This window comes from Leucopleurus acutus (genome assembly GCF_964270905.1).
Source record: "Leucopleurus acutus genome assembly, chromosome: 8".
Lineage (NCBI taxonomy): Eukaryota > Metazoa > Chordata > Mammalia > Artiodactyla > Delphinidae > Leucopleurus > Leucopleurus acutus.
The window spans coordinates 95,962,451-95,984,253 of record NC_139151.1 but is presented as its reverse complement, the minus strand read 5'-3'; the positions used below and the strand labels follow the sequence as shown (position 1 = coordinate 95,984,253).

The 21,803-nt window shown below is 40.8% G+C and overlaps 1 protein-coding gene across 3 annotated transcripts in view; it reads left to right on the top strand.

The window, feature by feature from the left end:
- The window catches only part of AMBRA1 (autophagy and beclin 1 regulator 1), a 175,142-nt gene that overhangs the window by 11,143 nt on the left and 142,196 nt on the right, over positions 1-21,803 (top strand). For 2 of the 3 annotated variants that reach the window (XM_082845636.1, XM_082845637.1), the window contains exons 2-5: positions 18,332-18,585; positions 18,964-19,022; positions 19,894-20,077; positions 20,709-20,881. In XM_082845636.1, coding sequence (XP_082701762.1) covers positions 18,451-18,585; positions 18,964-19,022; positions 19,894-20,077; positions 20,709-20,881 — 551 coding nt within the window. In that variant the 5' untranslated portion in view covers positions 18,332-18,450. Of the gene's footprint in view, positions 1-7,010; positions 7,194-18,331; positions 18,586-18,963; positions 19,023-19,893; positions 20,078-20,708; positions 20,882-21,803 lie in introns of all 3 variants that reach the window. The other variant, XM_082845638.1, reaches the window with a different exon arrangement.

Here is a 21,803-nt window from a genome sequence, read left to right as displayed (position 1 = left end):
TTATAAACATTGTGCTTTGAGATCCATGGGTCATTGACTGACGGGGAAACTATGGGAAACTAAGCTGGGAGAGGGTATTACCATTGGTACCTTTAATGAAGGGTTTGTTAGGTTTGTTTATTTTAGTTGAGCTGTGGGAGCATTTGCTTGTTTACTTCTTTGCTACTGAAGATAACCATCAAGTATATTTTATTGAGCTTTCTTGAATTGGCAACAACTGCTACCTCTGCAGGATAAAAGAGGGGGGAGCCAACTTTCCAATACTTAACCATTTGCTGGGAAGTTTATATTTGTTCGTCCACGTAATGTTAATAACAAAACCTATGAAGTGGATGGTGGTATCTCTGTTGCAAAGAACAAGAAAAAGTGTTCCCGCATGAGGGGTCTCAGGTCTGTTACCAGAATTCTGCTTTGAGGTCTACTGGTCCTCATACAGATGGTGAGTGGCAAAGCTGAGATGGAGAAGGCAGCCTTCTGTATTAAGCTAGTGTGTTCTTTCGAGGTGCCTAAGGGATGGCCATGAGAGTAAGGAAGAGCTTTGGTTCTCCCATTCTGCTTAAACCAGAGCAGCTCATCTTTGATCTCTTTTATATTTTAGTGTTTTCACATAAGATTTCATTTGGAAAAAGGGTTTTGCTTCTATAAAAACAAAAAAAGGAAACAGAGCAGCTCAACTTTGATCTCTTTTATATTTTAGTGTTTTCACATAAGATTTCATTTGGAAAAAGGGTTTTGCTTCTATAAAAACAAAAAAAGGAAAGGAAGAAAACATGGAAGACCACTGTGGAATCATGAAAGAAATTAGTTAAGACAACCTGAAGATTGAAAAGATGGCTAATTACATAACTACCAATCAGGAAATCATGTCAGAGTTTGAAGTGACTTGATGTCACAGCCACATGTGCAGTGCAGTTATTCTGTTCCTAGGGAGCATAGGATAGTGGGAAAAGAGTATGGACTCTAGAGTTTAAATTCTAGCCCAGCCCCTGGGTAGCTGTGGAATTTGGGGATTCTTCTTCAAACCTGGTGTGCACCAGTGTACAATACAACACCTATCTTTTAAGAGTTGTTGTAAGGATAAGAAATATCATGTAAATACTGTGAGTGCCTGGCTCATAGTCATATCCCCCCCAATGCTAGCTATTGCTAAGATGATGATGATGTTGATGATGGCAATTTTTTAGTGTATTAACATTGCCTTCCCAAATGCCTGAAGCTGCCTTATCAAGGATAGGCAGTCCTTTACCTCTGTATATATGTATCTCATCATGCTTAGCATGTCTGTTTTTGATAAAGTTCATCTTTAAACTACACATGATTCATGAATGCATCTATCATTTATGAAATGAGAAAACTTGAACATCACTAAGTTTTTCATTGGACTTAAAAGAAAGAAGCAGGAGTGGAAAGGAACTCCATACAATGAGTTGAGAGACCTGGGCTTTTGTCTGAGAGCTGCCCTTAGTGAGTCTTGTAACAATGGACAAGTGAATTTTTACCTTTTTAAGTCTTTATGTTCAAAATGATGTCTAAGTCACTTTTAACTCTGCACATCCATGATTTCACCAAAAAGGTTAATTTCTTTTCATTGCCAAAATTTCAAAAAATTACAGCATTAAGGAGCTTTCTGCTGATTTGAGCTGGCAGCTTCTGTTCATACTAATTGAGCATGTCTGGGGCAGTGTTTTGTATAGAAGGACATTGCAGACCTTTTGCCAGAGATCACGAAGAGAAATATGTGACTTGTAGAATATGAGTGGAATTGAAACTAAGAACAATTGTAAAGAAGCTAATGTCACTTGATTTCGGGAGGAGAGCTGGATTCTTCAAACCCACAGCACTTTGTACTTCCTTGAGGGTAACACTCGCCACATATCAACATGGCAGTTATAGTTACAGTATATTGCAGTTGCAGTTTGAAAGCTCTTTGAGGTTGGAGGCCTTTTCTGCGTTGTGTGTGTTTGTTTTTACCTCTCTTTCACTGTCACCTGTGATAGGTCCTGGCACATAATATAGTCCCCCCAGACATGCTAAATGGTAAAAAAGGTTGAATCAAAGTCAGCAGACATTTAGAAAATGGATTCTGCCTAAATACACTTATTACACTTATTGAATCTCTTCTGTTGACATGTGATAGTATAGGAAAACCTGATAAAGTGGAAAAAGCACTTGTACCTTTGAATGCCAGCTTTACCACTTGCTGGCTGTTTGATCATGGGCAAGTAATTTCACATCAAGCCAGGTTTTGGTCTGTAAAATGGTAGTGGGGTAGGAGGGCGCTCTAGAGATACAGTACATAAAACATTAAGTGCTTAATCGTGGTAGTTGCTTTTTTACAAATGGATGTCTTAAATGTTATCAACAATATATTTTGCACTTCTGCTTGAAGGAGGAATACATTTTCAGGGAAGTTTGTTTGCTATGGCTTCAGTATGTGGGAGAATTATCCCCCCTTGCAGTTTTCTGCTGAAAAGAAATCATTTAGCATTTCTTCTTCCATGGGCCCCAGGGATGGTTCCATGGAGGAGGCAGAGAGGGGGATGGGATCCTCGAAGAGCTGCTGAAGAACTTGCATTTTTGCAGATCTCTTTAGAATGCTATTTGTATATTGTGCTCTCACTGAATGCACCTGGCTCAGCTATGGCACATTAGTACGGTAAACATTTGTCAGATTTGCCCCAGTCAGAAAATTTTCTATACCTGCCATCCTACTTGGCACTTAAATTTTTTTTTTTTTTAGCTCTCTATGATATAGTGATGATAGGTGAAGAAGATAGGCTGCAGGGTAATGTGTAGTATGTATGATCCCATTTTGATACAATAAACAAAAAGTATTAAATGCATGCCTGTTTGTATGAGCAGTGAGTTTGCATGGTTATCTCAAGAGGGAGGGAATGGAATGGGTAGGGAAAGAGATTGACCACAGACTACTGTTTTACTTGTTACAAGAGGCATGTGTTGCCTTCATTTCTGATTAAACTTTTTGTTTACAGGTTATTGTAGGTTTACGTGCAGTTGTAAGAAATAATAGTGAGATAGATCCTGTGTGTCCTTTACCCAGTTTCCCCCAATGGTAACATCTTACAGAACCATAGAATACTGTCACAACCTGGGTATTGCCATTGACACAGTCAAGATACAGAACATTTCCATCCCACAGGATCTCTCCTGATGCCATTTTATAGCCACTGCTGCTCCCCCCCGCACCAAATCATAATGATCTGATAGTGCAGTGGATAAAGTTGCAATAAAGTTTTTGTGCAGATGATCAAGGGAAGATACCCCCTGGGGAAGATGGCCCATCTCCCACTCCCCTGGCCCTATCTGTCCCTGGCAACCTGTTATTTCAAGAATGTTATGTGGGACTTCCCTGGTGGTGCAGCAGTTAAGAATCTGCCGGCCATTGCAGGGGACATGGGTTCGATACCTTGTCCGGGAAGATCCCACATGCTGCGGAGCAGCTAAGCCCATGCGCCACAATGACTGAGCCTGCGCTCTAGAGCCCGGGAAACACAACTACTAAGCCACGTGCCACAACTACTGAAGCCCACGTGCCTAGAGCCCGTGCTCTGCAACAAGAGAAGCCACCACAGTGAGAAGCCCACGCACTGCAATAGAGTAGTCCCCGCTCGCTGCAACAAGAGAAAGCCCACATGCAGCAACGAAGACCCAACGCAGCCAAAAATAAAATTAATTTTTTTAAAAAAGAATGTTATGTGAATAAAATCATATAGTGTGTAACTTTTTTTTTTCTCTTAATTAAAGAAAATTTTTTTTTGCCTGCGCTGCTGGTTATGCGATCTTAGTTCCCCGACCAAGGATTGAACCCAGCCCAGGCAGTGAAAGTGCTGAGTGCTAAACACTGGACCGCCAGGGAATTCCCAGCATGTAACCTTTTGGATTGGCCTTTTTCAATCAGTGTAATTCCCTGTAGAGTCATCTAAATTGCATGAATCAATAGTGTTCCTTTCTTTTCTTTCTTAATATTTATGTACTTATTTATTTATTTGGCTGTGTCGGTCTTTAGTTGCAGCATGCAGGATCTAGTTCCCTGACCAGGGATGGAACCTGGGCGCCCTGCATTGAGAGTGCAGAGTCTTAACCGCTGGAACACCAGAGAGGTCCCAGTGCCCCTTTCTTTTTAATTGCTGAGTAGTATTCCATGGTTTGGATATACTTCAGTTTGTTTAATCACTTGCCCATTGAAGAACATCTGAGTTTTTTCCCAGTTCTTGACTATTACTGATAGAGATGCTGTGGACATTTGTGTACCTTTTTTTGTGCAAACATGCGTTCTCTGGGATAAATGATGTATGGTATATGTTGCTTTTTTCTTTTGGCTATGGTGTGCCACATGTGGGATCTTGGTTCCCCAATCAGGGATTGAGCCCGTGCCCCCTGCATTCGGAGCTTGGAGTCTTAACCACTGGACCGCCAGGGAAATTCCTGTACTGCTCCCCCCACCCCACTTTATTGATTGATTGATTGATTGGCTGTATTGGGCCTTAGTTGCGGCACGCGGGACCTTCGTTAAGACATGTGGGATCTTTTTGGTCATTGTGGCTCACGGGCTCTTCGTTGCAGCATGAGAGCTTCTCTCTAGTTGTGGAGTGCGGGTTTTCTCTCTCTAGTTGTAGCACATGGGCTCTGTAGTTGTGGCGTGCAGGCACCAGAGCGCGTGGGCTCTGTAGTTTGCAGCACGTGGGCTATCTCGTTGAGGTGTGCGAGCTTAGTAGTTTGGCGCGAGGGCTTAGTTGCCCTGCGGCCTGTGGGATCTTAGTTCCCCGACTGACTGGAGATCGAACCCGCGTCCCCTGCATTGCAGGACGAATTCTTTACCACTGAACCACCAGGGAAGTCCCTGTATTGCTTTTTTAAATTAAAAAAAAAAAAAAGGAAAAAAATTAGAGGTAAAACAACTTATATGATTGCCTTTCAAAGTACATATTCAAACCCTACATTCTTGGTGTACATAACTTATTTATGTTGATTTCTGGTGTTTTGCTCTAGCAACAAGGCAATAATAATAACGCTGTAGTTTTCCTTGTTTCTTTCAACTGATGATCTGTGTATTTATTACACTCACAGCCTACCTGGAGGCAAGTAATGGTTAGTGCTGGTGTGGTTAACTCCTTTATAGATAGGGAGGTTGAGGCATGGGTATTGTGGAATTTGCCTAAGGTTACAGCACTGTGTTCTGACTCAGATTCATTCAGATTTATTCCTTCTCTTTCTGTCTCCTGAATTAACTCTTTGTAATTTTGACCTAGGTGTGAGGACACGAAAAGGATTTTTTTCTGTATCTGAGGTTTAGTGCTTGTTCTGTAGAAACAATATAGAGTAGTGGTTAGAGTATGCACTTTGGCATCTGATTTTTTCTTTTTTCTTAAGTCTTTATTGAATTTGTTACAATATTGCTTCTGTTTTATGTTTTGGTTTTTTGGCCCTGAGGCATGTGGGATCTTAACTCCCTGACCAGGGATCGAACCCACTCCCCCTGCATTGGAGGTCAAGTCTTAACCACTAGACTGCCAGGGAAGTCCCATCTGATTTGATTTTGAATCTCTCCTCCACATGGACAAATCATTTAACCTCTCTAAGCCTCAGTTTTGTGATTTGTAAATGGGGATAATGATAGTACTTATCTTCATAGTGTTGCTGTGAGAAGTAAATGAGATGTGTGGAAAAGTGCTTAGCACTGTCAGGTGTGTAGCACATATTCAGTGAATGTTCGATAAAAGTATTGCTTTAAATATATGTGTTATACTCTGCCACTGGGCTTGTCTTTATCAGTTGGTGGATGATTGGATAAATATTGGGATCTTACTGCCATGTACTTGTAAGGCTTTAAGATTGCTGTAACTTTTGAGATAAGAATACTTTCTTTTAATGCTATTTCAAATTTAGTCTTATATATACTTATTTAAAAATAGGAAGTGATAGGGCTTCCCTGGTGGCGCAGTGGTTGGGGGTCCACCTGCCGATGCAGGGGACGCGGGTTCGTGCCCTGGTCTGGGAGGATCCTGTGTGCCGCGGAGCGGCTGGGCCCGTGAGCCATGGCCGCTGGGCCTGCGCGTCCGGAGCCTGTGCTCCACGGCGGGAGAGGCCGCAGCGGTGAGAGGCCCGCATACTGCAAAAAAAAAAAAAAAAATAGGAAGTGATGTTGGATTATATTTATTATAGTATTAGTTTGTATGAAAATATTTTAAAGTTTCTCCTGAGTTATTCATATTTTCTCAGGCTCATAGTAATAGAAAACTAGAAAGTGATTCTGAACTGTTGATTTCCTTCCTTTAATCTGTCCCCCCCAAAAACATTACTTTTCATATTTTCTTCCTAACATTTATCAGTACTTGAAAGTGTCATCATTTTTTAAATTACATAAATAATCACATAAGCTCCTTGAGGGCAGGTATTTCTCATTTGCTGTAGTATCCTCAGTGCCTAGAATAGTGCTGAGTACATAGATACTCAGTAAACACTTGCTGGCTGTCTGTTATTGCTTTTGCATTCTTTCCAGTCCCCCTTAAGTGTTTTTTATTTGGGAAGTAGGGAAAATACCATCCAGCTTCTAGTCAGAGCTTAAAATGAGTAGGTTCTTAAAATCCAGTGCCTTATTTTGATTGGCTGAGAAATGTGATTGGCAAGGTAGAAGGGCATCTGGACCTTTTAGCATAAGAGCTCTGCATTTAATAATTTGACTTCTCCTTTTCCTGAAGCCTTGAGGGAAATTTTTCCTTTCCCTATTCTAGTCAGCCAAGAACCTGACCTGGGCTGACTCTAACATTGGAGAACACTGAACACAGTATCTGCTGAGCCAAGGACTGAGAGTCAAGCTCTGATACTATCTGAAGGAAAAGCCTGAATTCAAATCCTGCTTTGCCTACTGACTCATCTTGCAAACCTAGATGAATTTCTTAACCTCTTCCAGGTTTAAATGTTCTTATTTGTCTGGTGAGTAATCTTACCTGTCTGGGCTTGTGAGGATACCTGGCTTAATGTTCTCAAAGCTTTTTACAGTACTGTTGCTGTGGCTCCAGGAGTTTCCAGGAACTACTGGGGGCAGTGTGGTACTCCAGGGAGGAGAGCTGGACTCTTTTTCCCAAAGACTACGCAGAAAACAGAAAGATGTGATCCTTCGTGATTTGAAATCGGCTCTACTTCAGCCTCCTAATGTTGTTGGTGGATGAAAGGTATGTTGTTGCCAAAGCCATTAGGCCTGTTTGCCTGAGGCAGCTGGGGTCAGTTCCCATTTCTGGGGTTAAGCTGTTTTTGTTTCTGTGAAATTTCTTCCATCAAAAGCTACTCTTTTTTCTTTCTTTCTTTCTTTTTTGCTTGCTAGTAGGAAATCTCTTGCCATTTTTGTGTACTTAGCAGTAGCCTTCCTGGTCCTGATTCTGTTGACAGCTTGGGACTCAAAAATTGAGCTTCAATTTCTTTTTGGTTCAGTGGTTTCCTCTGTGTTCTTCCTTGAGTTTTCAGGGGTTCTCAGCTCACTGTTTTCCCCAGAAGAGTTTGCAGGTGAAGCTTCGTTTCTTTTCTCTTCATTCTTCTGAGGTAAGTGAGAGTAAGGAAGATTGTCAGTCTCAAATTTGGGTCTTACGGCTTTCTGTTTCTAGCTTTGATCATAGGAGCGTAAACTTTACTATGTTGCAGACATTAGGTTATATCATTGTGAGTTACTTTAGGAAGCCGTAGTCAGCAAAATCTATAGCAGAAAAGCTGGTGTTTTTTTCTCCCCTTCATTATAATAACAGTCACTAGAATTTTTTAGTTTTATATGTTCAAAGCATTTTGGAAAGTTGTTAGCTTATTTGTGATATACCCTGTAGTGGTCTTCCTTACACAGAGTTTATATATAAAAAACGCCCTGGGGAGTGTATGAGAAAAAGAGGTTACATTGCTTGTTTATCTCTTGATAAATTTGGGCTGACAACCTTTTACAGGTACTTGATTCACTATTGTCTCTTAGCCTAACTTTCTAGAGGCAGACCAGTTGTATTTTAGAGTATTTATAATTCTGAACATAAATGCTGTGCATGTCTACAGTACAGGTGCAGGTTCTATTAACATTTTATTTCTGGTCTTTGGCTGCTTATAAAGGGGCTGTGTATAATTTTGATTGTATAGGTCTTGATTCCATCAAATTATTTGCTTTTAGTTTGTCGGGTGATTAATTAGAGGTACTCTCTGATTCTGCTTCATAGCCACTGTAGTTTCCTTTGCACTTTCTCTTAGAGCTGCATGTGCCGGACTTCTTTGTATGAAGTCCCATTTATTGTTTATTCTGATTACTGTTGGTTCCTAACTTGGCTTTTACTTAGAAAAGTTGTAATCCTGCCTTGAACTTTTTGCGACTCGTAAGATACTCCAAGGATATTATTCCTTTAAGGTAGAAAGAGAGGGTGTTATTACTTTCAGTTTTTATATGTAGAGTGTGATTTGTTCAAGATTATATAACACCTCAGTGGTAGGAATCAGTCATTGAAGCTTCTTACCTATTAGTCTTATCTTTCCCCATTAAATCACATCACTTTTATATCCAGCACTCTCAAGCTCAGAAGATACAATATCCCATATTCCCAGCCTTGCTCTCAGAAAATCCACTGCTTCTGTATTTTGTTCTAAATATGCTGTGTTTCAAATATGAGTATAAAGAAGCATTGTTATATGAGTATAAAAAGTACAAAAGACTCCTGTCATCTCTGTATATGTATTTTTTTAGGTTTAGCCCCCCTCCCCCTTAGTAGTGGTAGGGATGGATTTGCCCTGTTCATATTCTGTTGCCTGGCCTTGTCTTGATTAATGACATGTACATAATGAAATGACTTGTTGAGATTAGTTAATGGTACAAAGTTTTCTCTTTTTGGAGATATTTGACTCGTAGAAATTGAATTTATGACCTCGAACCAACAGCACTACCTATAACTAACCACTTTTTTTTCACCTAGGTGTTGCTATTTATGAGAGTTTGGTGTTTGTTTTGGGCTTTCCTCACAGTTGGATATAAATACACACACATATTCATTCTCTTCTATGTTAGGCACTAAAGTAGGTACTGGACTAGGACAGACATGATTTTTGCCCTCACAGAGCTTATAGTCTAGTGAGGAAGATAGAGTCCTAACAAGGCATTACGTACACTGGGTATTAGGTAGTAGTGTTTTAGTTATCTGTTGCTGTACAAAAACCACCTCTGATGTGTGTTTTTTTTTTTCCAAAACTGGCAAGCATTTCTCCAGTTCTCAGCAGACACTGACCAGGTGTCCGACAAATTTAACTCAGTTCTGACACTCTCTACCTGGATATAGCATCTGATCCCACAGGTTTAAGGGCTCAGTCCCAAAAAACTGCACCCCCTCAACTTTAGACGCTGATTGCAAGTCCAGGTTGTAACCTGTGCTTCTGATTGATGGGCTATAGGTGGTAGGTTCCCACAACCCCCTTTTTGGGTTGGACTAATTTGATAGAGTGGCTCACAGAACTCAAATATTTACTTATATTTACCAGTTTATTATAAAGGATTCAGATGAACAGCCAGATGAAGAAGTACATAGGGCAAGATCTGGAAGAGTCCCAAGCACAGGAGCCTCTGTCCCTGTGGAACTGGGGTGCATCACCCTCCTGGGCTGTGAATGTGTTCACCAGCCTGGAAACTCATCAGATCTTGTACAGTAGTATGTATGTATGTATGTATGTGTGTGTGTATGTATTTTTTATATCCATTTGTTTACTCATTTGGTTGCACTGGGTCTCAGTTGCGGGAGGTGGGCTCCTTAGTTGTGGCTCGCCAGCTCCTTAGTTGCGGCATGCGGGCTTCTTAGTCGTGGCATGCAAACTCTTAGTTGTGGCATGCATGTGGTATCTAGTTCCCCGAGCAGGATTGAACCCGGGTCCCCTGCACTGGGAGCGAGGAGTCCCAACCACTGCGCTACCAGGGAAGTCCCTTCAATAGTTTTTATAGCGCTTAATCTGCAGGCCCATCTATCCCCTTTCCTGTCCCAGAGGTCAGTGGGTGAGACTGAAAGTTCCAATCTTCTAATCACTTGGTCTTTCTGGTGACCAGCCCCATCCTGAGGCTTTCTAGGGGTACCTCCCTAAGTCACCTGTTAGCATAAGTTTAAAAGAGACTCCTTATGAATGACAAAAGACTTCTATCACTCAAGAAATTTCAAGGGTTTTAGGAGCTCTGTGCCAAAAATGGGGACTAAGACCAAATATGTATTTCTTATTATAAATCACAGTATCACACCACCTCCATATTTGTGGTTTGAGACAATGATGTGTTTCTCACGATCCTGTGGGTTAGGAATTTGGGCAGGGTTTGTCTGGTTCGTTCTTCTGCCCTGTGTCGCATCAGTTGGGGTCACTCATTTGTCTGCTTTCAGCTGGTGGCTGGGCTGGGTTAGACAGGGCATCAGGGTTTCAACTCATTGGTCTGGCACCTTCAATGTGGCCTCTCCTAGTAGTGTCTTATCATCCAGGTCTCTCTATATGGTCTCTGTCTCCAGTGGGACATCCTGAATTTCCTTGTAGCCTGGTGGTTGGCTTCCAAGAGTGAAAGTGGATGCTGTCAGTCCTGGAACTGGCACATTATCGCTTCTGCCATATTCTGTGGTCAGAGCAAGTCACAGGGTCAGCCCAGATTCAGGGAGAGAAAAATATGTTCTTATCTCTTGATGGGCAGAGCAGCATGGGAGTAGGGTAGAAGGAATTGATGGAGACTGTCCTTGGAGAGAACCTATCACAGACAGGTAGACTAAGTTAGTTGTGGAGAATCCTAACTCTAGTAATGCACGGAGGTCACTAGCATATGTGTCTGCCATGTGGATGAGAAAGGGCTGGTATGAGGCTCTACATTGAAGACTCCCCTTTTTCTTTCCTCAGGTGTGTTGATGTCATATTTCATGTTTGACAAAGGGGTATGCACAGACATGACAGAGTATGTTCAGTTACATTCTTTGTTGACCGTGTTTTTTGAGATTTATGTTCTATCCTGCTTGCCATACAAAAGTAAATTCCTGTGGCATCTATCTCTGTTTCCTAATAGGTAATTTTTTTATTTGGATGGAGTTGGTAGGTTTGTAGGGTAAACACATAGTAGCTGAATTTCATGATATAGTCTTATTTGGCACTTTATCAAATTCAGAGTATTTATGGCCAAAGGTTTTGAAGTCCCCTTTTCTCGCAAAAACTATGTAAATAAGTTGCTGTAAAGGAAGGAATGAGAATTTTTTTCATTTTTCCTCAGCATTTTTTTTTTTCTGGCCGCACCGTGGGGCTTGTGGGATCTTAGATCCCCCACCAGGGATTGAACCCATGCCCTTGGCAGTGAAAGCGCAGGGTCCTAACCACTGGACTGCCAGGGAATTCCCCTCAGCATCATTCTTTAATTTCTTGACCTTTGAGGAAATGAACATTAAAAATAGAAAGCAAGCTGATATCCAGTTGATATGGTAAGACAGTGAAACATTGATTGAGGCCTAATACATGTGAGACTAGTACATGAAATAGGGGAGAGACCACATAGGAGAATTTATCTCAGGCATTAGGGAGTTTTCTGTTGTAATGAAGTATGTAGACTCTGGAGCCAGACGGCCTGGGTTTGGATTCTGAATCCAGCACCGACAGTGTGACTTGTTCTCTTAGGGCCTTATGTACCTGAGGATTGTAAATGAGTTACTTTATGTAAAGTGCTAAGAACAATGGGAATGAAAAGGACTATGAAAGTGTTAGTTATTATTATTTTAACCATTATCTTGAGATTTTATTATTTTTTTAAAGGTTACAGTGGTAAGATTTTTTTTTTTTATATGAAATGGTTTGGAGACCTTTGCAGTGGACAGTCTCATTTTGCCTAGAAGAATTTGTCTTTAATTAGTCTGATTGTTTATAGGACTTTGTGGCCTTAAATATTTTTTTCTCATTAGATTCTGTAATTCTTCATTATAGAATGAAGGTATTATTTTGGTACAAGCACTGGAATTATATAGTAGCAAGCACTTTTCATTTGGTAAGTCTTTTAATCCCTGTGGTAATCCTATCATATACATACTGTCTTTTACGATGATGAAACTGGAGTACAGGGAGGTTAAGTAACTGTTCCAAGAAACCTTCATGTACCAAGAAACCTTCATGTACCAAGAAAATGACAGAGCTGGGATTCAATTGCCAGTCTGATTTCAGGACCCATATATCACTATACTATACTATCTCTTATTTAGAAATTATGGATGAAAAAATTAAACAAACATTACTTAAAGTTTCTCTATCTGGACTTAAACCACAATTAGCAGTTTGGTATATCCTAGGATATCCTTTAGTACTCTGCATACAGTAGATACACCACTCAGGTAATAGTTGAAGTTCTTATGCTTCCAGGTGTGTTTGCTTTCAGAGTTTGTTACCTGATAACAGTTCTAGATTTGTGATGCTTTGCCCCAAATTCCCTGCTCCCCTCCAAGTTCAGTCTACTCTAGGAGTCAGGCAAGAGCTATATAGAGGCAGGGATGGTTGCTGCTGTGGTGCTTACATTTTTGGACTCGGATCATATATGGTGTCATTTGAAGTGTCCTGAAATGCCCTGTAGAAAGTCCTATTAATGAAAACCGAGCTGCCAGTTGTAGAAAACCCTGTGTATTTCCACCCACATGGAGTTTCTAAAGAGTACTGGGCCACTTTTAGGCCTCTAATTAAAGGCCTGACATTTTGTAGTTAATTTTCCAGTTGTTGGGAGAACTCTACTTATGCAGGTGATCCTAGGTTTAGTATTTAAAGGTTTTTTTTTTTTTTTTCTTTTAAAGAGTTAACCCTCAGGACTTCCCTGGCGGTCTATCAGTTAAGACTCCGTGCTTCTAGTGCAGGGGGAGCGGGTTTGATCCCTGGTTGGGGAACTAAGATCCCGCATGCCACGTAGTGCGGCCAAAAAAAGAAAAAGCAAAAACAACAAAAAAAGAGTTAACCTTGGGTTGAATCCTGTATGTTATTTTGGGATATATGTTGGTATTACATGGCTGATTTGACTCTTAGACTTTGCCTACATGGGCATAGTGAAGTGAAGAGAGATGCAGTTACTCAAATAAATGAGATCATTGGACTGCATTTTAACAGTGCTTCCAGGCCTAATAACTTTCTGATTCATACCCCTGGAATGCTATTGGTAGGGAGGATTTGGGGTGTGAATTATTAGCCAGGTTTTCCAGATATAGCTCTAAGTTGTTGGTTCTGTTTTTTAATTCACTTTTTATGTAGAGGTAGCCCAAATCTCATTTAATTATTTTTGCTACACAAATGAGTGCGGTACTTTCCCTGAGTACTTTTTATTTTGTTGTCTGGTAACAGCCTTTGAAATGTTTCTTAGGAATCTGCTACTCTTGGAAATCGTGGCATCTCAGGTCTCAGAGGTTTTAATTGGCCATATTGTTTGGTGAGGGAAACCGTGGTGAACCCCAAAGAGGATTCACTAATAATGACAACAATAACAGCAGTGGTCTTAATGCTCCACCACACTTTTCTTATTGGAGCCTCACAACAACTTGATGAGGCAGATATTGCAATTCCTATTTACAAAGGGGGCAGAAAAGTCTCAAAGAGGTTAAATAACTTGTCCAAAGTCATATTGCTTGAAGCTGGAGTGAAATTGCTAGCATAAGGTGATCAAATTGCAAGGAGAACCTGTAAGTCTGACTTTAGTTTCCACTGGGCTGTGCATAATCTCTAGGTGACTTTAATAGTGCTTGTTAAATATAATTTTGTCCTAGAATTAAGCAGAGAAAACCTTCCAAGGTGGTTATCTTCCCATCTTTTTAGAGTGATCATCATATTATGGGGGGTGGTGGTTAGAAATGGGGTGGAATAACAAATAATATTTGTGTTATGTACATATCCCAGTCGTGCCCTTTTGGTTGTACGTGCACTAGGCTTTTGGTGATTGAGGATTGATTCCGGGGGCCTGTGAAATGGTATCACAAAGACTCTTCTTGGCACCCTTTGTCCCGATCTGGTTTAAGGGACAGATTGGGAAACTTGTTTCTTCCTCCTTTTTAAAAAGAGAAATGAAAAACACACTTGACTGGCACTTCCTCCTCAGCAACAGGCCTGCCTGACTGCAGTTTGATTTAGCTCCTTTTGTTCTTTATGGAGAACAAAGTGAAATTTCTTCTCAGGTGGCTGTAAGGAGTGTATCAGGAGAAGGCCCCTTATCCTTTTAAAGAAACAGAGCAAATATTTTTTCTTCAGACAAAAGAGAGACTGTGCAGTTGTTTTAGTTCCTTTGACTTCTTGCCATCAGTCAGACTTTCTCTTGTTTGAACTGTTGGTGTGTTTAGGTCTCTGGGAATTGGTAGACAAGCTCTTCAGTAATCCTGAGCTTTAGTTTTTGAATTTTCTTGATAACTGGTATTTGTAGCAGCTCTTCCCTCGTCTTTCTGATTCCTGTAGGAACTTCAGACTGCATCACAGTTTTCTGAATCATCCAATGTTTGTGACCTATATTTTCTTCCTCTTGAGTTACACGATGTCAGAAGGTCAGACTTTTTTTAGGAATTGGACTGCTGCTGTGTTCACCACATGTTATAAGATTATAAATGGTTTAAAAGTACTTTTAATGTTGCACTATAGGGCAAGGAACCCTCAAAACTCATTTCTGCTGAAATTCTCTATATTAGGTAAAAGAATGATTGGCTCTAAAAAAATTATATGCTCAGTTAAGGTTTAAGGTGAATGGATGGGAACTGTATTTCAGATTTGTGGCAGTTTCACTTCCAGACTTTTGGCCTTTAAACCATGAGTTATCAGGGTCACCAAGGAGATTATTTCTTTCCAGTTAGTTCATCCTTAGTTTATGCAGGAGGTTGGCCTGCACTGTGTTGACATATTCATTGTGTACATAGTATTTATATTGTAGCTACTGGGGGATGAGAGCTGTACTACAAGGATACAGGCTAGAGTGTTCCTCAATCAATCCTTAGGGAACTTTGTGCTGTATGCGACTAGGAACTTGGAATTATGTTTTTCTGTAGAATCTTTCTCGCTTTTTAAATTTTAATATTCAGGGAGAAAACTCATTTCAGCATAGGCGATAAGTATTTTTCCTTCTGTATTTGGATGCATCTAGTTGTGTACTTTTTAGATTGCAGCCTTTCGTGAAGTGTAAAGAGCTGATTATTGTTTGACTTTTTACAATAAGCATTTATTACTTTTTAAATTAAAAAAATGAAAAGAACACTGCCTTTTCTGTTGATTGTCACCTATAATCCTGCCACCCAAAGAGAACCATGGTTAAAACTTTTTATATTTCTCTTCTGTCATTGTTTTTTTTTTATGATTTTAAAAATTTTATTTATTTATTTTTGGCTGCATTGGGTCTTCGTTGCTGCGCGTGGGCTTTCTCTAGTTGCGGTGAGTGGGGGCTACTCTTCATTGCGGTGTGCGGGCTTCTCATTGCGGTGGCTTCTCTTGTTGTGGAGCACGGGCTCTAGGCGCACGGGCTTCAGTAGTTGTGGCATGTGGGCTCAGTAGTTGTGGCATGTGGGCTCAGTAGTTGTGGCTCACGGGCTCTAGAGCGCAGACTCAGTAGTTGTGACACATGGGCTTGGTTGCTCTGCAGCATGTTGGATCTTCCCAAACCAGGGCTTGAACCCGTGTCCCCTGCATTGGCAGGTGGATTATTAATCACTGTGCCACCAGGGAAGTGCCTCTATCATTATTTGTAAAGATTAAAAAAAAATAAAATTTGGATCATACTGTATATATAATTTTCTATTCTGCTTTTTTCACGTAACATGTATTTTTTCACATTATTAAATATTTTAAAAATAAATTTTGAATAGGTAATTTCAAAAATAAAAATGACATAAAACAAAAACACTGAGAAGTCTAGCTTCTGTCTTTGTCTCCATTTACCTTGTCCCTTCAGTTCCTAATAAGTGACCATTAATTTCTCCTCTTTTTCAAAAGTTAGCCTTACTATATATGTTGTTTTGCTCCTTGCTTTTTCCTCCTCTGAACAATGTATCTTGGAGATCTCTTGCTGTTATACCCATAGAATTTTCCTTACAGTAGATTAGTCATTTAGTCCCCTTTAGAGACACGGGTTGTGCCCAATTTTTGCTATTACAAACAATAAGAAGTAGTAATTAAAGGGAAAAAATTAAGCATTTACTCTGCTTCAGTTACTAAGGGAAAGTTCTTTCCAGAAGAATGCCAACTAATAAATGTAGAAATAATGATGGAATTGGAAAATCAACGTATTCCAGCTCCCAAATGAAATAATTTAAAAAGGAATCATCAGTGACTGCTAAATGATTAAGCAAAAGGTTGAAGAGGAACAGCATATTCACATGGTGCCGAACGTTAGCCACAGATCAGTAGTTGTAAAGGGGGAAATATACCTTTATAAAGAGAGCTCTGGCTGTTACAGACTCAACCAAGTGATCATGTTTTGCCAGATGATCATGTAATTTACCAGGTCTCACTAAATGGAACAGTCTGAGAATATGATGTGCTGCATTATGAGATGAGGTACATAGGCAGCATCACCTGAGAAGCATTTTTGCCCAAGCCTCTTAACCTAAATCTAGTCAGTGTTTACAGGAAGTATTAGGGATAGAGATGCAAGTTAAATGGCACTGTGAGGAAATAATCAGACAAAACTAGGATGTAACTGTCAACTGCAAGTCAACAAGTCAACTCTCCTGGTCTTTTTAAAAAGCTTGTGTTGTAAACAACCAAACAAGCATAAACAGAACCAACCAAAATAAAACTTGGAGGCCATTCTAGAGTAAAAGAGACTAAAGAGACATAACATCCAAATTCGTTGCTTGAACCTTGATTGGGTTCTGGATTTTTTTTTTTTTTTTTTTTTTTGCGGTACACGGGCCTCTCACTGTTGTGGCCTCTCCCGTTGTGGAGCACAGGCTCTGGACGCGCAGGCTCGGCGGCCATGGCTCACGGGCCCAGCCGCTCCACGGCATGTGGGATCTTCCCGGACCGGGGCACGAACCCGTGTCCCCTGCATCGGCAGGCGGACTCTCAACCACTGCGCCACCAGGGAAGCCCTGGATTTTTTTTTAAGACACTTTTTGGTGTATTTGGTGTATTAAAGGCACAAATGATAATGCGTGTGATAATGGTATTGTGGTTATGAAGTTACATGTCTTCATTCTTAGATGCACAGTGAGGTATATAGGATTAGAGTATCTCAATGCCTGCTGAAATGGTTCGCAGGAAAATTAAAACAACCCTTATATATCTCTATCCATAGAGATAAATGAGGCAAATTTGACAATATATTAGCAATTCTTGAGTCTAAGTGGTGAGTAGTTGGTATTTATTCTACTGTTTTCAACTTTTCTGTATATTTGAATTTTTTCAACATATAGTTGAAGAAACAGTGTTGCAATGAATGAGGTTTATATACGTATTCTTTTCAAATGTCATTTCATTGGGCTGCATATTTCATTGTTTGGAGGGACCACAATTCTTTAATTGTTGCACATGTGTATATTTTGCTGCTATTTGACATTTTAGTAGAATTTGTGTTTATTTTGTGACAGTTTTATACAGTTAAGGCTTGCAGTGGATGAGAAAAAGGAATTGAAATTTTTTCTTCTCTTTCCTCTGTCCTCTATTCTGGAACTTGAGTGGGGAAGAGAAAAAGAGAATGAGAAAGGTACCTCTAAGTGATTCTGTGCACTTGCTTTTAGGTAGGAGATAGAATTGAAGCTGCTGCATAAGAACCATACCTTAAGTAATAGCCTTTTAAAATCGGTTACGTGTCCTTTAGTTTGGAGGCTGCCCAAGTGATAAGGAGGACTACTAGCAACTAGGGAAGCAGCTTGGCACAGAGCGGGGAGTGCAGATTTTTTTTTTTTTTTTTTTTTTTTTGGGCTGTGCTGTGTGCCATGCAGGATTTTAATTCCCGGACCAGGGATTGACCCTGTGACCCCTGCATTGGAAGCACGGAGTCCTAACCACTGGACTGCCAGGGAAGTCCCCAGAGTGCAGATATTGTGTTGTGATTTGTTTTGCTTTTGACAGGGTTTTAGACCTTTTGGTTAGTAAAAGAGTTTTTACTGCCTGATAAAAAGAATAACTCCTTTAGACAATGGTCTCTTCTTTAGATATAAGGCTGAGCTATGGAGGATATGGGAGGAATTTAAGGATGAAATATTCTTGGAAGAAAAGTTCTGGGAGAAGGGTGTTTTCTGAGAAGATGTCGTTAAATATGAAAAGAACAGTACTTTCCTCTTTGAGCTAGAATCATATTTGCAGTGGGAACCTTCTCTGACTGCAGAATAGATGTTCTTTGACATTAATGTCTATACCTTAGATTTCCATGAAGGCAACTTACAAGGACCTGAATGGCCTCATTTTAGCTGCTTCAGCGTGTAGAGCTATTGCTCGCTCCTTCTCTTCCCGGGCCTGGTGTGACAGTGGCTACTGAGGACCATGAAGGTTGTTCCAGAGAAGAATGCTGTCCGGATACTCTGGGGGCGAGAACGGGGCACTCGGACCTTTGGAGCTCAGCGACTTCTGCAGGAGCTGGTGGAAGATAAAACCCGGTGGATGAAATGGGAGGGCAAGGTGAGAAAAATGGGTGTTTTTCACATAGGAGTTGTAGGGGTGACAGTAGAATGGGGCCTTAGAATGGGTTAATGACATAGAGTTGGGGTATAATTTATTTTGTGTAGGAGAATTGATATATCTAACTTGGTTTTTTGTGGGGGGAGGTTTTAATAAATTTGGAAGCATAATGGGCTAGAAATATCATTTTTCTTTAGAGCTAGATATTTTTCCTGAAGGTAATTTAGATTTATCTCTCTCAATTTGTAGCTTGATCATTGTCTCCAGTTTTTAAGCTTACACTGTAAATACTAGTCTAGAATGGTTTGGTGCTTTTGAGATAGAGTGAGCCATAGTTTATAAATAATGTATTTTAACTTTTGTTTGTTTATTTCTCAGAGAGTAGAACTGCCGGATAGTCCACGCTCTACCTTTTTATTGGCCTTCAGCCCAGACAGGTACCACCAAGTCCTTACCTAAACTTTACCTGAGACTTGTGACAGCATTGCTTTCTGTGTATTTGGCCTAGCTTGATCTTCCAAGACAAATCCCTAAAGGCTCTTTTTTTTTTTTTTTTAATTAATTTATTTATTTTTGTCTGTGTTGGGTCTTCTTTGCTGCGCGCGGACTTCCTCTAGTTGTGGCGAGCGGGGGCTACTCTTGGTTACGGTGCGCAGGCTTCTCATTGAGGTGGCTTCTCTCGTTGCGGAACACGGGCTCTAGGCGCGCGGGCTTCAGTAGTTATGGCTCATGGGCTCTAGAGCGCAGACTCAGTAGTTGTGGCACATGGGCTTAGTTGCTCCGTGGCATGTGGGATCTTCCTGGACCAGGGCTTGAACCCGTGTTCCCTGCATTGGCAGGCGAATTCTTAACCACTGCGCCACCAGGGAAGCCCCCTAAAGGCTCTTTGAAGCACTGAATGAACAGAGCTTTGCCAGTGTTATCAGAAAGGGAAAGAAAGTAGATGAGCAGTGCTAACCATAAAAATAATGGGAATAAGCAAAGGAATCTATGAACGTCGAGGATCAGAACTTGGAAAGTTTCTCAGTAAGAATCCTTTGCCTGTGTGATATAGGCCACCAATAGTGTGATAGTTTTCCCTGCTGGAAAGAATATTCTCTGAAGGGGTTATGTGTCTTCTGGGGACAGAATGGAGAAGCCGAAAGCTTTTAAAGATGAGAATGTTTCTGTTGTTTGTAATGCCCAAGTCGTAGTATTTATCATGTTGGGATGGGGAATAAGTATCAATTTTCATTTTTGTCCAAAGCTGATAAAGTTTGTTACCCTCCCACATGCTTCACATTTACTTCCTCCTCTTTGATTCCCTAGGACTCTCTTGGCCTCCACCCATGTAAACCATAATATCTATATCACGGAGGTGAAGACAGGCAAGTGTGTTCACTCTCTGATTGGACACCGCCGCACTCCATGGTGTGTCACTTTTCATCCCACCATCTCAGGCCTTATTGCTTCTGGCTGCCTAGATGGGGAGGTTAGGATTTGGGATTTACACGTAAGTGTTTCCTTTTCTTTGGTATTCTAAATGCAGAGACTTGTTTACCTTTGGGTTCTTAACTCTGGAGGAGAGACTAGCCAGGTTCTTAGGACTATATCTGAGTACTTACTCAGTAATCATTGCCTACTTACTGATAGGGAGTCTAGCCTACAGCCCTCCGTTCTAAGATGAACACCCTATTTAACTGTCTGCCCATTGTGACATAGTACAGGACACTCTAAGACGTCTTCAGGATGGATTTCTCTTGTTTTAGATCAAGGATTGTACTGTATTCTGATGATGATCATCAAAGCAACGTGCTCCTTGTCCTGGTGACTGGCTAATGGGTTGTTGTGCACCATGTCATGCACCAAGCTTGAGTTTTCACAGGCTACAGAAACAGGAGCTGTGCGGGTGCTCATTGCTTATGGATTGTAAATGACAAAACTGAGCTGACAGTAATGTTTTTCTGATAAAGTTGTGACACTGCCAGATCACTGGTTTTGTACGTCGTTTTCAGAGGACATACTTAAAGTAGGCCCTACAAGTAGTCGTTTTATGTTAAATGGACCCTTTTTTTTTTGAAATTGACATCTCAGTCTGCTGGCAGCTTGTAACTTAAGAATGTCTGGGATTTGTTCATTCATAGGGTGGCAGTGAAAGCTGGTTCACAGATAGCAACAATGCCATTGCCTCCCTGGCTTTCCACCCTACGGCTCAGCTCCTGCTGATTGCTACTGCCAATGAGATCCACTTCTGGGATTGGAGTCGACGGGAGCCCTTTGCTGTGGTGAAGACAGCTAGTGAGATGGAACGGGTCCGGTGAGTGCTCTGCCCACCAGCAATGTCTGGCGTAGGATTAACATGGCAGAGAGCATTCACCCGTGCTTTCACCTCAGGAGACAGATTATTATCTCCGTATTATCCCTGCTCAGGGCAGGGTGTTATCCCTATGGCTCTTCCTGCTTTTTAAGCATCTGGCTAATCAGCTAGGAAGCAGTTCATATTGTTCATTTCAGCTGTTCCATATTGGCCTCATCTTCTGGTCTCTGTAGACTATGGCTGTTAGAATCTTTTTTAGGTTCAAAGCTATCTGGTTTGGTATAAAGCTTTTTTTTTTTTTTTTTTAATAATCCTGAAAGGTATTCAGGTGGTGGGTAGCTTGGTGGCTAAGTTGCTCATCCCTGGTTTTCTGGAAATGGAAAGTGGAGGTGTAGATATGTATCCAATCTGCTAGTAGATATTTACATATTTAGCCTTCAAAATCAGCGCACATAGTGCCTGAATTATAGTTGATGCATTGTTTTCCTTTGGTCCTCTTGGTATCGCAGTTGGATATTAGCTAATTTTCTAGCCTCAGCTATGTCACTTGATGCTGAGACTGTTCCTTGTCACCAGCACTCATGCTTCTTGCCAGTGTAGCTGCTGTGTGAGGGGAGACCTGAACCTGTGGCAGAGTATGGGAGCATTCTCTGCTTTACTATTATGATGGGCTCTTAGACATGAGCAGCTGTGTGCTTAACGTAGCTAGCTGCTTCCTGGGATGGAAGCCCGGGTGTTTTTTGAAATTATTTTTGCGATACGTATTACCTTATTCTGGCAAGTGTGAGGACGTAAGAAGAAGTATTGAGCTTTATTACTTTAATCTGTTTGAAAGTTTTGGAAGTCTGTAGCATTAAGTGGATACCTCGGTGATCCCACAATTGTCAGTAATGATTTCCAGACGTTTTCTCACAGGTTTCCT